The 16,230-nt window shown below is 40.1% G+C and overlaps 1 protein-coding gene across 1 annotated transcript in view; it reads right to left on the bottom strand.

Moving 5' to 3' along the window:
* Nucleotides 1-16,230, bottom strand: part of LOC138195122 (contactin-associated protein-like 4) — an 86,917-nt gene that overhangs the window by 26,446 nt on the left and 44,241 nt on the right. The window contains exons 5-7 of the mRNA XM_069144208.1: nt 13,820-14,013; nt 9,042-9,189; nt 6,211-6,414 (exon numbers count right to left, since the gene is read on the bottom strand). Of these exons, the coding sequence (XP_069000309.1) occupies nt 6,211-6,414; nt 9,042-9,189; nt 13,820-14,013 (546 nt within the window). The remainder of the gene's footprint in view (nt 1-6,210; nt 6,415-9,041; nt 9,190-13,819; nt 14,014-16,230) is intronic.

Below are 16,230 nucleotides of genomic sequence, written 5' to 3'. Positions count from 1 at the left end.
TGTTCAAGTCATCAATCGCCATCGATCTGTCAGACGGATACTTGGCATCACAGAGGGAGCGAGAGAGAGAGGAAGAGGAAGGAGACAGACAGGGACGAGCGAAGGGAAGAGTGAAGCGGATTTAATCATCATTGATCCGCAGACGGATGTTGGCACTTGGCAGAAAGAGAGAGAAACAGGGAACTGAAGGGAAAGTGTATTTAGCATAACAGCATGTTCGCTCTCTGGATTGTGTCACCAGATACTGGAATTTCCATCCTGAGTCCTCCATATGGTTGTTGTTTTTTTTTGGTTAAATATTTAATCAAATAAAACACGCTGCCTCACGCTTCACGTGTTTGTTGACTGTTTGAACTCAATCTCGCGTCAAAATTTGCACTAGCGGGCGTCTTAGTTTATGAAAACGGATCAAAAATTGAGAGACGCCTACATTTGAGACGGTTGTCGAAGAGGAAAATCAGGTGATGGAGAAATAAGAGTGATAAAATCTGCGCAGAGAGGAGGTCGGAGGTGATTGGATGGAGGAAACACTTCCACCCAGAACACCTGTTGAGCTGTTTGAGCCAATGAAAAAGCAAAAATCAACGTGGATTTATTTTAAGTAACGTAACATGTGGAACTTATGCAACGTACATGTAACTTATTTACTTATCTATAGACCATGATCTTTTCCTGACCAACCACATGTTGTTTTGTTGTCTAAACTTAACATAGCTTGGGCGTATCGCTGAGTTGCCAGCAGACTTTGACAAAACCTCGTATTTGCTGCTGAACCGGTTGGACAGTCACATGACACGGACGCAGGCCATAAAAAAAGAATAGACCAGCTGACAAACCGTCTAAACCAGGGCTCTCCGACCTTTTTTTTTTTTTTTTCCTCTGAGAGCCTTAGTAACATTTATTTATTCACATTCTTTTTTTTAAAGATCATCTTCCCGCCACATCAGAAAAGAACATCTAAAAAGCTCTCTTCTACATTTGTTTCACCATTTCTAAAAAATAATCACAACCAAAGCCACCATGTCATGTTAGAGATCAGCTATTTTGCAACTTTTCTTGTAGTGCAACATTATTTCTGTTGTGTCATTTGTCCAGATATTTCAGATTTGGGATAAAACAAATTTTATTGACCAGTGTTTCTTATTTCTGGGTCCACTTTTTGTCTCGGCACACTTTCCCACCGATGCTTCCACACTATTCAAGTGTTCATCAGGTGTCAGTAAGGCCTTAAAATACACAGCAACATGCCAGCAAAGGCAGAAGAGTGAACGACAGCCGGCAACTATGTACGAGTGTAAACAAAGTTTCAAAATGTCCAAGAAATCTGCTTAACAAATGTTTTATGAGGAAAAAAAATAAATGCATTCAGAACTTTTGTTAGACCTCAAGGATACACAGAATTGATTTTGGTGAATAACAACAGAATATAAACATGCGTTTTTTTTTTTTTTTTTACCAGAAAACTGCATGGGGCACGTTTAGATGTTTAGGAAGGACAAGGTTATTAAAATACAGTTTTAATAAGATGCAGAACACTCATCCTCCTTTATACCCTAAAGATAAGCAAAAAGTTGAAGCTCTGGAGGTGTTTGTTGTTGGAGTTGTTTAACTTCTAATTAGCTTCTCCTGCGTTGAAGATCCTTCTCAGCGATAATGTTTGCTCTATAAATGACCTTCATGACTGAAGTTCCTCAAGAAACTTTAGGAAGTTCTCCTGTCTGAGGTCATCTTCATTTTCAACGTGTTTCCAGGAACTCTCTTGTTTTTAATCCTGATAAAAAGTTCCTCTAAGATTTTTGTATTTTTTACAGTGCAGGTTTTCGTATTAGATCATTCCAGACAGCTACCAGAGGCAATATCACCTAATAATCTGCCTTCTGCTTCGGCATTACAGCTCTTCGCTGCAACTCTAAATCTAATTTTGACGGGAAGACAGGCAGGTCTTATCAGATGACAGACTGCTGTAATTGTTTCAGTATTTTCATTTCATTCCGTTCAGCGTAAAATGATTGAGATGGCGCACGCAATCAGTCGAGACAGGCGTAATGTACGACCTCTGAACCTGCTCACAGCTCGCGCTGCGGGAGGAGGAATCTCTGGAAACTTTTAAGAACAAATAAATGAGAAAAAAGTATGACTGCATTCATATTCTATTGCTGGCTTTTGAGCTCATTTTGTTTTTTGTTGTTGCAAAAATTCTAATCTTTAAACATCCTGCAATTGAATGCGAGTTGTCAAATTGTCCAAAAACTGCCTCGAGAATCAAGCAGACACGCGTAACTCCTGCTTTTATTCACTTTTCTTTTCTTCTCTAAGACTGTAACTCTCCACAAAATCAATGAACGCTATCAGCACATATCCATAATGACTCCAGAAACACTTGGACGTCCTCCAAAACAAACACAGGACCGTAGGAGCCTCAAGAGGGAACGCAGCTAATCAGCTTGACATTGTGGGCCAAACATCTCTGGAATGTGTCGGCTGCCGGCAGTAAAAATGAAGCGCAGTTGGCTCTTTCTGACACAGTGCTCGTGGGATGAAGGCTAAGCTGCTTATTCACAATCCTGTAAGACAGAACACGACTGAAAAACACCTTCCTATAAATCACATTAAGGACAGTGTGGAATGACAGGCCGAGTCAATACTGCAGTATTGAACGGGACGCTCAGCGCACTATTCACTGTGACACCTGATCTGACAGACCATATCCAGAATAAGTCATCATCCACGTCCATCAGCTGGCATCTGTAGTTCTTTTTTTTCTTTTTTTTTTTACGATTTAACAAGAAATATTTAAATATTTCTGACCTGTAGCATTTTATTTAAAATACCAATTTTCTGTCGAGAACGATAAAAAAAAAAAACCAACTAAAAAAACTGATCACTTCCCCTCATGATGACTTTTTGATGAGTGTTGTATGCAGACATACAGTAACAGAACTGCACTCTGGGGGCCTGATTTACTTAAGTGTGTAACATCACATGCAAACTTCACACCATCTACAAAAACCAAAACAAAAAATGTACGATGTGCAGAGCGAATTACATCTTTAAAATGTGCAATCTAACACACATTGTCCATTTTGCATGTTTACCTGAATACATACATAATATTGGATTTTTCAACTTGAATGTGCAAAATACTGGGAGGGGAAATAAATTCAAATACATACATTTAGCACCTGTAATGATATTTACCAAACCTGCTAGTAGAAATAGGAGAAATGTTTGCGCGTGTATTTTAGTTTGTTTGACTGAAGTTTCACGTATTAATCAGATGTGTACATTGGAGAAGAGTGGAGAACAAGGTTTTACACCTGTGTGAACATTTTTGAGGTGACGGAGGCAAAAATCGGCATCCTTTGCTCGTATTCAACGGGATTAAATTTCCTTTTCTTTTTGCGGTCGTCCTGTTTTTTATGGCTGGAATCACTTTAAAACACGCAACCCACTCATTGAAATAGAGCGATTTGCACCTGATATCAATGACGTAATTACTCTTTAGTGAAAGACCCGCAAAATGGGTGCAAAGTAAACATGCAAACTTTTGGAATATACACGCAATTTAGCACCTTTTATTTCAGATCTTTGTTAATCCGGCCCTGAGGCTGTGTGCAGATGGATGTCAGCACGTACGTTATGCAAACTGCAGCACAAAGAATGTATATTGTTGTACATAATGCATATCTGTCAGGCTGCTTCTTCTGTTTCAGAAGAAAAGAAGCTGCGTGTTTCAACCTCGCTGCCTCTCCGACACCCTCTTTATTCTTTACCGAACAAAAAGCTCCAACAGAAGAAAACAAACAGCTGCTGCCTTTAATTTGACAAAATATTTCACTGCCAAGAAAAAAAAAAAAAAAAAAAACTGAGCTCAATTATGAGCCAGCGAGCCTCAGAACTACAATCCAACATTTTGATGAATGTATAGCGGCGATGAAAGGAGGATGGAGGGGGAAGTTGGGGGGGGGGGGGGTCTGCTTTTATAGAGAACACACGTCTGGATAAGCCGGTGGACTTATTCAAACAGTTTGGACTGAGCCAGGCAAACGGAGTGGAACTAAGTGTCTTCTGTTAAGTGCTGCTGAAGGCTACTTAGTGGAAATGGACAAACATAATGGGTTGTAAGCACCTCCCCACCCCTCCACACACACACACACACACACACACTAATGTAAATCTAAAGGTGCTAATTCGTCAATTATAACGTCTGTTGTGGTTTGCAGAGTTAAAGCTTTTTAATTTTAAGAGGTGTACTACAGCTTGGAATTAGAAAAGGTGGAAGCGCCACAGATGAATGCACTGAATTAACAAAAGGGCTCATGGGATGTTGCACTATGGACGTGTAGTTCTATGCAGGCAAGTGCAATGAAAAAGGTTCGAGTCTGTTGCTGTTGTGCACGAACAGAGTGCAGCACAGTAATGTGTATTGAGCAGGGGGTGGGGGTGGAGGGTGGGGGTAAATACATAAATAAATAGCCCCGTAATGTTATCAAACGTGAACTTTGTTGATTGTTACATAATGATTATCTCAATTTTACAGGTAATTTGTCCACTTGGACCAAACACGGACACACGTGGAACAGATTCAGATTTGCTCTGTATGACGAATGAAGCCAAATAATTGAAGGTGGCACTAACATGCCACCTAAAATCTATCAGTGTGCGAAGAACAGGTTACGATGCTGCGAGAAAAAACAACAACATTCAGCAACAACATCTGCTTCAGGCTCCAATTCAGAAACAAAACACAAGAGGCTGCTTCTCTTCCTGCCTCCAAGTCTCTTTTCTGTATCTGCAGCAGAGTGGAAAGAGATGATCGCGCTCCACAATTAACCTCGTTGTCACTGTTCCAGGATGGTTGCATTTCTGTCATGACCACTAATAATCAGAATTCACTTCCCTCAGGTGACGTGCAACAAAAACGAATTCATATTTTTCTGTCTGTCTATTTTCTGAAATGATGTTCACATGCAGTTCCATAAAAACTGTTCACAGCTGGAACATCCATTTTGATGCGGACATTCACCTGCTACATTTTGAAGATGTATGCTTTCACTCAGCAGCTGCTGCTGGAAGCTGCAGAGGAATCTGTGTCACTCATGTAAGGTGTCTTTTTTCAAGCTGTTTTTTTTTTTCTTGCCATACAGCCAGGCAGTGACTTTTGTGTTAGCACAGATGAAAACTCATCTGACATTTAAAAGACAATAAATAACTCACTGAAACATACAGAAAGCACACAGGGAATCTTGTACCATGTACCATATGAAGCTGTCGTAAAGTCCTGCTCACAGAAACAGATTTATACTGTTAAATCGCAGGACATGTTCGCAAAGCTGCACAAATGATGTTGTTTTTAGGTTGCAGATGCATGAGGAATGAATAGCAAGGAGGCAGGAATGGAAGTGAAAAGGCTAAAGCAATGAAACACAATGGCAGACCTAATGGAAAGTAAATAACCAGATCTCAAAACAAAAGAAGGCGAGCAGAGAAGTGCAATGACATATTTGAAAGGGTGGCGATGAATCACAAATACGGGCCTGTAGAGGCAGAAGTGGAAAGTGAGAAGGGAGGGCAAAGAGGCAGAGAGAAATGAGACCGAAGCGGTGAATGAATTACAGAGGCACGACAGACAGGGAGAGAAAAGATGTCGTGAAAAAAACAGAGAATATGTAGAGTTGATATTTGGGCTCTTGTGTCATCATTCCCTGCAAACAGCAACACCAAAGCTCAGAGAGCAGAAACCGAAGACTGAGACCAGTGAGCCCAAAGAGAACCTACAGTTAAGTGTATATATACACATATTGTACATGCAGTAGGTGGACAATCTCTTCTGACATGTTCCTTGCCTTCTCTTCAGTTCGTAACTTGCAGCTGAGCGTCGGAAGAATCATAAACTATAAAACATGAGCTGCTCAGCACGGGTTTTTTTCACCACAAATTCTGCTGGAGAGCAAAAACACATCTGGTTTGGTAACCTCCAACCTGAATTACTGCAAAGCTCACAACCACAGACTACTGCTTAACTAATGTCTGTGGTTGTACACGTCTGATGTGTAATATACTACAAGTGGTAAAACATATTAGCCATTAAAGTATCACCCAGTGGTAACAGGTGTTAGTGGCTTTAGACAGCAGATAAACGGACATTCCCTGTCGGTGCGGATGATTTTAACAGCAGACCGCAACGTTTCAGAGATTTCAACGTTGTACCTTTTCTGAGGAGCAGCAGAAGCTTTCCTTTCTCTAACTGCAGCGTGAGGCTGTGCTCGCTCCGACCCTCCGCGTGCAGCAGGATCCCAGAGTTCTTCAGGGTTTTGAACTTCAGACGAATGCTCTCGCTGGACATCTGCCTCGGCCTGGGACTCAGCCTGTAGAGGAGGCTGCTGTGGCCGTCGAAGCTCACCACGTCCGAGTCTGAGAAACCACACGACCATAAAAATCATTCAGATACACATCTAAAACTGTATGAAGGCAAAACAACCCTGAAATGTGTCTGTTTGTAGGATACATCATAACCACATGTATTTAAAAGTTCCTTATATTTCTGTCAACAGACTGAGACCACCAGCAGCCTCTCTGTAAATAAAGTTCAAAGATAATTTTAGCAAGAAGTAAACAAACATGTATTTACAGAAGAAAAGTCTTAATCAACAAAAATCAGGGCATTTTTAATTGTGAACAAGTCACAGCACCAATTTATCTGCAGAATCTAACTGTTTGGCAAACTTTTACCAAACAGACACAACATACGTTTAAGATAAAAGTGAATAATAGTGCTGCTCAATACAAAAGGCCAACAATCAGGCAGTGTGGCAAAGTTAATTCACGATATTATTTATATTATCCCTGTTCTTAAAAGATTTGCGAGTTCTTTCTCTCAGATTCAAGACGGTTTCTTTAATCCCTTAATCCATCTCTCTCAGAAGGATTTGGCATCATATTTTAAAGATCAGTAAAATCCAACAAACTGATCTCATCATAAATCTTTTCTTAGCAACTTAAACTTAAACTAATATACAATCAAATACTCAGAGAAATATGGGTGGCACTTCAACTAAAAGTCTCTAAAACTTCAGAACGTTTGCAGCTCTACTTTAAAATCCACGGTGAAATGTGAAAATCATTTTTGTGCCTTCACTTATCGTCACTAAAAAAAATACTTCAGGTGTTGTGTAAAAAAGATCTTTGATTAATTTTATATGTAGTTTTGATGTGAAATTAGTCTTGTATATACTACTTGTATATATACTTGTATATATAGTATACTACTGCAGTTTTTACCTTTAATTTCACCTTTTTCTTTTTAATGCGTTCAAAATTCAATTATAATTTTGGCATCGGCATCTTTTAATGAACAACAAAGGAAAATCTAATCTTATCTAATAGATCCTGTTTCATACAAATATTTTTTGCTGGTATTGATTTGTTTTTGCTTCATTATTTATGTGTTTATTCAGATTTTGTGTCAACAATGACAAAACATCTGTTTGGGCCACAGATTCCATCTGGGACTTTTATCTGTTCTGTTAAGATCAGTGATTAAGTATGAATTAAACCTCGAAGAGAAGCCAGTCTTTTAGCAAATACTTCCATGAACTTTCATGTCACGAAAATAAAGTGCTACACGCTCCTCTCCTGGTTGTGTTGCTGATGTAAACAAATCTCTCGCTTATATTGTGTCGCTACTGGAGCATCAAATTAGAAATGTCAGCTGAGATGCATCAATTATTGCATCCGGTGCACGTGTACCTCGACAGCTGGCAGAGATGCTCGAAACACCACAAACACGCACTTTTAAGAGTCAGCACAAGTTCTTTTTTTTTTTTTGAAACCTTTCCTCCTTTTTTAAAATAGATAAATGACGTATTTCCAGCATCCTCGAAGTTTAGTTAAAGCTCATTTCTTCTAGTTAGAAAATACCAAACAAACAACTACAAAACTGTAACTTTTATCCCAATATAGTGAAATGTAGAGTTTCTTTTCAGACTTTAGTTGTTTTGTGTTTTAATATCACAATATTCAATGTTCTGTCTTTTGCAAGGCATGCAGCGTTCTCCTTTTTCAGTGCCTTCGTCCACCCAGTTGGACCTGGCTTGTATTTTTTTTTATTTTTTTATGACTGCACAGATGTGTTTGCGCGACAAGTCTGCAGAGATGCTGTTTGGGTGCAGAGAAGAACGGGATCTCTTCACGCTGGCTGGACTCATCATGGACCCGCTACTCCTGCCGGTGTTCATGTAACATCATTAAACTTCTCTCTGGGAAGCAGCAGACAGAAGAGGAGGCAGGTTTTCTGTTCGTGTCACGGCCGTGTCCTCTCCCGTCTCCTCTATCCTCACTTCATATGCTGGTTCTGGTTCTACTGGTCATTCCTCAGGACCCAGCTGGGCTCCCTCAGTCTTACCTGGCGCTCAGTCCTCATTTCCTCTTTCTTAGCCTCATCTCCATTTAGGGCTGTATGTAGGTTGTATGCATATATATTTTTATGCATACTTTTCATTTGCACCTTGAGACTTTCGATTTATTTGACATCCTGCATGCTAAAGCACACAAATACTGTCTGGGTGAGGTGGCACAGTTGCAATACAAGCTAATGAAACTAATAAACAAATATGTTCTTGTTACGTCTCACTGCTCCATCAGAAGAAATCATAAATTAAGTGTAATACTGGAGGGCGCATGATCACCTTCTTCTCATTTGTGTCTGATAAAAAGGATATGGATGGATGAATGAAAACAACTTAGTTCACTGAAATCAAAATAGCACGAATGCCATCGTAGATTATGGAAATCAATCGTGCATCACTTGATTAATTATGTGAACCTGGCAGAGTCATTAGATGTTAAATTTTAATAGAGATATCAATGATAAAAATGCTTCAAAATGACTCGAACTTCAACAAAAATACTGAATCTTATGTCTCGCTTCATGATGTCAAACAATAAGGCGCTAGCATTAAGGTAGGCGGTCAAACTTCTGTCATGTTTTCACTGAATTTCTGCAAGTAGAGAATAAAAAAAAAAAAAAAGCCCAAACTGACTGTAAGGACATCCGTAGGTCTCCAGCCTGAGTCCGATCCGCCCGTTGGGGTTCCAGTCCAGAGGGATGAGTCGGACGTAGCGAGCGATCACCGCATGCTGGAGCTTGTGTTGGACCACACTGTCTGCGTTACTGTTACCTGGAAACGCCTGGAAAGAACCACATCAAAAAAAAAAAAAAAGAAAAAAAAAGTCAGCTCGTTCTGCGGCTTTTCCCTTTTCATGCATCCATCTGTCCACTGATATTTCTCCCTGTGGATTTTCATTTTACTTGAGCTTATTACTGAAGTTCAACTGCAATCCTCCCAAGGCGCCCGTGAGAGGTGATGTGTTTGATTTTGCTGCTAATGAAGGGAATATTGTGGAGATATAGGGCCTCGTTCCTGGTGAACGGTTTCTCAATCAAGTAGAAAATTAGATCTGTGAAGCAGTAGTTGTAGTTTTATATGTATTAGACGCTTTGGTAAACACTTGGTCCGTAGAGATTAACATTTATTAACCTCTGCGATCCGAGCACACACTGTATTTGCTTTAACCTTTAGTTTGGACTTAATATTTTGAATATGGTCTTAGCGTATTTATCTTTTAGTCTGCTTTCACTGTGATGTAAAAATAAAATAGTTGTGTCACGAGGTCTGAGGTATTTTCTCTAGTGTAATCAGTCTGGCTGTTCACTATTTCCACGCCCTATAAATCGGTTGTATTTGGCACCCCCATAGTGTTAGTAGAAGTCTGCCTTCAGGCCTTGTTAGTTAGTGAAAGAGGAAAGTGACTGTATTGTTTTTTTCTGGCACGAAGCCACAGAGGCAGACGTTTCCTTTGTGCTGCGCTCAACCTGCCGCCCTGCTTGTCAAATTGTGTGCGCGCTTATGTCATGTTCATGAACATCTTGGAAGAGAGAAAGTTCCAACCTCAAAGTGGGAGAATAAACCTGAACTCCAACAAATGAGGATGTTTATTATGTTTTGGATTCTGATGCTTATTTTTTCAGTCTGTTCCCTGTGCTTTATTTGTTAGATTTTTGTAACACTGAATCTCTCTCTTTTTTTTAATTTTAAAATTTTTATTTTTTTTATCTTGACCTCGCTTTTGTTTTTATTTTTTGGAGTCTTGAGTTTGGATCTTTGTCACAACTCTGATATGTATTTTATTGTGCTCCAGTCTTCTTTTTCCTCAGATTTTTCTTGATTTCCTTTCCTTTTTGCCCCTTTCCATCAAAGCATTTCACTTGAAAAGTTATTCTGTACCAACTTTGATCACTTCCTTTATTTTTAATATATATGCAAATACTGTAAACTCAACCTGAACTAGAAATAATTCAGCCTTGCTTGGAAATAAAGGAGCCGCGGGGTGGTTTAGTGAGCGATGTCCTTCAAATGGAGGACATCGACCCGGCAGAAATGTCCTTGAACAAACCACTGAATCCCTGCTAGCTTCGGGCTGTTGCTCCGTGGCCGATCTCGACCTCTGGTCTTCCGACGGAGGTGAGCGAGATAAAAGAGAATTTCTGAACAGGATCAATACTAAATATGACAATTTCTTTGTGCCATTGTGATCTAAATGTGGCTGAATGTTAAAAAGTGGGACGGGGAGCTATTGTTGCACAGAGTGACAATTCAAGTCCATTTACAGTGTGAAATGTTCCGCCGTTCTCACTGCTTCAAATACCTCAACCTACACAAACGACTGTTTCCTGATGAGGAGAAGAAGTGCCTCATTTGATATATGACCTGTGTAGAAGTAGAAAATCCTCCAAAGAGAGTCTTTAGTTGCAGAGTGAAGGGTAAAGTAAGGCAGAAGGCAGTTTTGAGGGGGAGTCCCAGAAGCAAATGGAATTACCATTAAAAAAAATTATGTCGTTTTGTGTACCGCATTGTATCACTGTGGACTTTTTCTGTATTAAACCAAACCACAATGTCTTCATAGCTCTGACAAAGTGCTGTGAAATAATACCACAAGCGAGCTTGACTGAAACCAGGAGAATTTGGTGGCAAACAAATATGTTGACACTGAACATTTCACTGATACGTTCAGAATCGATGTACTTGCAAACTGCAGGAACCTACAAGCTCTGTGGGGAAGTACTCAATCAACAGCAGCATCTTTGCCACCGGTCTTTGAGCATTTGCGATTTCCCCATGAAATTGGTTAACAATGCCGCTCGCGTGCAAGTCTCTCACCCTTAAGAACACAATCGTCGCTTCCCACCACTCTTCCTCTCCCTGTGACTTCTTTCTGTTCTCCAAAAAATGTGCTAAAGTTGTAAAGGTGATCACAAAAGCGCTTGTTAAACGTTTCCAGATGTTCTGACTTGAGGCACATGAAGACCATTTTTGCATTTCAGCACGATGCACATGAATCTGAATCGTTACGTGTCCTGTAGGGAAATCTGTCCACTACCTTTCCTTCCATTAACACTTAAGGAATTTGTATTCCCTGATCAGAGGGGAGTGTATAGGTGTGCACTCCCAACACCATCTGCTCTGTTACACCTTTCGCGGTTGATGCCAAGCGTGAAAAAGGAGAGAGGATGAGGAAATTAGAGAATTAGCACTTTATAACTCACAAACTCTGTCCTCTAAACTGAAAGGTAAGAGAGGTCCTGGAGGGATTGTGACTGATGAAGCAGCTTTAGCGGTTGACTATGTACCCCGAATGCCATAATAAACTGGGCTGACTAATGTGTGGAGCTTTAAGAGGGACTTTTGAGAACATGCTGCGGATTTATCCCGCTTTCATGCCGGGTGTGAAATCAACAAGCTCTTAAGCGGCGAAGAGCCTTTTTTTTTTGTTGTCTCTCAGAAGGAGACATAAGTTGACATTAGTTTTGCCCTCGCTGTGAGAAACTCTTACCTCTCACAATCTTTTCAAACGAAGCTGTTAGTCACAGCGTCACTGTAACAGGGACGCTTTTCTTTCTTATAACAGGTGCTGCGAGATAGATTTGATGGCTTTACTCAGCATCTAAGTGTAATGTGATTAGCACAGTGTGTGAGAGAACCCTTGGAAAAAGAAATACAAAAAAATTGAAAGAATTTATGTGAGTAAATGAGATGCTAAGTCCTTTGGGTTTGGTAAATTTGAATAGATTGGAGGGTTTTCCTTGACATACAACTTGAATTTTCTGTCCGGGCAGAATGAACGTATGAAAGCTCAGTGAAAGCAGATTTTCAATTAATTGCGCTGCTGCGGTGCAGCACTGTGCCTTGCAATCTTTTTTATTATTCATGGGGTTAAGTTAGCCTATCTGATAAAACCTAACTCATCATTGAGAGAGAAAAACTAATGATGGCTGGTAATGAAGTGCAGGCTCGTGGAAAAGGTGGTGCCCGGTGCTCGTCCAGGTTTAAATGCTGTCTGCAGGATGTTTCTGCTCTTTTTGTGAGGGCTTATTAAAAAGATATCTCCCTGAATATGTGCTGGTTCTTTGCAGTGTCTTGGACAGTTTATTATGAGAAACTGCAGTACCCACTAACAGTAACATTTCAAACAGTCCCGTGTGTATTGCAGTATTTTTTTTTTTTTAATTATTTTATGATTATCTGATTTTTAAGTAAACTTCCTTCAGACACCGACCATTTGTGGTAAGTTTTGATGGACAGTAGCTGCTTTATGATGTCAGTAGTTATGTATTTAGGCAAGTAAATGGCTAAAGTACCATTTAAAGTGACCAATACACTGTCTTTTTGCTGCACTGTTTTGTTTTTGTGTTTACAATAGCAGAATATTTGCTCCGTTGTTAATATTCAAGTTACTGTCAGGTTAAAAAACCACAATCAGTTTGAGTTGGTCTTAAACCCTCAGTAAGTCTATAAAATGTAAAAAAAACCAACCAAAAAAACATCTTTAACACTTGTTATACTTCATTTGTGCAGACGTGTGTTCAGAGGGCCATACGTTCCAGAAGCTTTTTCCTGTTTTTGACAATCAGTCGACATTTTAGTCAAGCTGATGGATGCAGATGTTGAAAATGGGCCGATAACATGTTATGTAATATGGTTCCAAACAGCCTTTAAATTAACACTGATGTTGAATTAGCAGCATTTTTTCACATTTTTCACAGGTGACAATTTGACATGTCACAGTAAAACCACAGGTTTACATAAGAAAATCAACAGTGATGACTTTCATTTAGCCGCTTCCATTTCAAAGTCCTGGTATTGTATCTCACTGTCACCCACATGTGGATTTCTATTCTCATGTTTCTCGTCCAAATTTGTATTTGAATATCAAACAAAAAAAAACCTGAGAGGAAACAATGAAAACAAAAGTGTCACAACTATTTTTAGGTTCGGTTGAGGTGAGAAAGTTGGTGTATTGATCATTGAAGAGATAAAATGCAATAAAATGAAATGGAAAGATGCTTAAGGGAATAAATCCATAAATGCATAAATGATCACATTAAATTAACATAAATGCTGTCTGGTTTTCCATTGATGGAGGTTTGACTGAGGGTCTTTAAATCTCTTCGTAACCTTTCCCTCTGTACTTCAATGGAAACCACCGGGAGATTCAGCACAACCAAAAGTTTATCTTTATGCCCACAACTCTCAGCAGTACCTGTGCTTTTTTATTTATCTGGAAATTCTGTTTAAATATGCGTGAAAATGTATTACCACGGGTGCTTTTCTTTCAACAACAGATCACAGTATCTTTTTGAAAATGGTTGAAATCGACTCTGCTTGTGTCTTTGCAGGTGCAGACTCACTTAACACCGACGACTCGGTTTCTTTCTACGGTTTCCGTAGCAACACAGCAGTTTCAACACAACTGAACTCACCCCGATGGTGCCTTCCTGTCGATACTGCTTCCAGTTGTGTCCCGTGTCGCTGAACATCAGCAGATAGCCCGTCTGCCAGTCGGAGCTGCCGTAGCGACCCTGCGTGGCGACGGCGGTGATTTGCGTGCGCCCGCCGAGGTCGACCTCCAACCACTGATACCTGTCTGAGCTCAGAGGAGACCAGCCTCCAGCTCCTGGGCAGAGAGAGAAGTGACAAGAAAAAAACAACCATAAGCATTAAGAACTGATTTTTACCTCTCAGTGCAAAATAATATTATATGCGTTAAACCAGCAGGATGACCAGACATTGATAATATCATTTAATTTCCACTTCTCTCAAGGAGGATAGTTAAGAGTGCTGGAGAATTGAAGGGGATTCAAATTAATTAAAACTCAGCTATACAGAAAGATCTGCTGCATCTACTCCTGCATTAAAAAGAAGAACGTTTTCAGTTGTTCCTTAAAAGAAGACAAATTTTATTTGACTCATTTCATCAGACTCGAACTCTTCTGTGGTTGAAAAAAAAAACCAAAAGCACATGTTTTATCAGCTCCTTTGTTTCATGTGCGAATTCGAACAGTCAAAGGATTTTAATCAGTAGCTTCAGGTGGATAACATAAGCTGCAGATGAGGCATTTCAGACAAACACTGCAAGTGCTATACAATATTAAAGGGAAGTCAGTTCGTAGCAGACCTGCAGATTATCTGAGTACAGGGCAAAGGCCCACAAGATGAAGATATATTAAATAATTGAAACACCAAAAGGTGCGTGCTTGTGTGCTCATGGGGATGGATTTCACTAAACGCATGCGTCTGCATTTCTACACCCGTGAGGACCTTTACGATAATGCATAATGTATTACTTTGAACCCATCTCTATCATTAATTCTCTTACCTGGCCCCTTTTATCTCTTTACAAACACTACATGGATACTTAACCTTAAAAGCAACCTATGGAGATTTTTGACCACTGGTTGTACTTTGGAGAAATGTTTTTACAAATGGGTCCTTATTTTGTTAATGTGATGCACAAGGATGAGGCAGCACATTTCCAACCCATACACAGAAACTATGTTTATATAAAGTGTCACCCGATGGTTTGTGAAGTGTGGTTTTCATTTTGGCTGCCACCAGCTCGGTTTCTTTGGAGCCAAAAGTGACCATATTTGACCGAGGGGGTCGATCTGACTGAGAACTCGAAGACACCATGCTGCCCTCCTACACCGGTAACCTGACTGCAGCCCGGGTGGGGTCACCAGGTGACCCTCTTTATGTGGGACTGCACAGCATTTCTATCCCTTGCCCCATGTTTCACACTTTGACTGGCTCCAGTTTTCAAAAGTCAACACTGCAGGACAGACGCTTTTGAAAAGACATTTCCACCGAAACCTAAAATTGATTTCCAGACAGATAAGGACACGGTAGCTGAAATAACTGTTGTTCGCTACACTGTGCAGCATCCCAGTCCTCCTTCCTTTCATGCTTACTGTGTGTACTTAATGTGGGAGTTTGGAAAGTTGTATCCAAATCAAATATTTGCTTAGTTCTTCACATGCTTGAGATCAAATCTGTAACCTGCATTGTCTATTGCGTGTTTTTTTTTTTTTTTAATGTTGAATAGATATCAAAATGTATTTTGGACTGCCTCTCAGTATTGGTAGGTGTCCCACACTGTCTCACACAAACATACTCTTTGCCTCACAGGCATGTCAATCAAACTGTAGACACGCCCCCAAAACCCTTCTTTGAGGCCTAGTACATAATTAATTTTGGAATTAATTTCATTAACATTTTATGAGAGAACTTGATGCCTTTTGCATCAGAGTGTATTGGAGACCGTTTTTTGTTTTGTTTTAGCCAGCCTCTAGTGGCCCTTGGTGGTACTGTACTTTAAGACTTTGGCTTTACTTTTTAGACACGGCGACTGCGTCCATTTTTGTACACAATCTATTGTCTATATCATAGGTCTTCAACAGGTACTGCAGGGGGTCCGTGAAATTTTTGGTTGATTAGACAATTTTTCATATTTTTTTCCCCAATTTTTCCCCCCCAAATTTAAATGTCTTTAAATACACATTAACATGAATCCAACATATTGTAGCGAATGGATAAATGGAGGCAGAAGATGTTATCTCAGTCAGAAATGCACACATTCAGCGACACATAGGAGCTCTCTCAAGCTGGGCACGGGTTCATTCAGCGTGAGACTAGCCTGGACATGTCCCTCCAAGCCTCCTGCACACAAAGAGGAGGACCCACCCCTATCGCTGCTGTGTCACAATCACAAGGCTACATGTTACATGACTGCTCTGTCAGGTTCCCAGTGATTGACCGAGAGCTTATTCAGTCCCCAGCTGACTAAGATCCCAGACCCCGCTGCAATATTATTTAAACAGAAGATACCGTTGTA

Source organism: Embiotoca jacksoni, unplaced genomic scaffold (assembly GCF_022577435.1).
Source record: "Embiotoca jacksoni isolate LCO1_2020_lvr unplaced genomic scaffold, fEmbJac1.0.p SCAF_12, whole genome shotgun sequence".
NCBI classification, from domain to species: domain Eukaryota; kingdom Metazoa; phylum Chordata; class Actinopteri; family Embiotocidae; genus Embiotoca; species Embiotoca jacksoni.
This window is presented reverse-complemented; position numbering and strand designations above follow the sequence as displayed.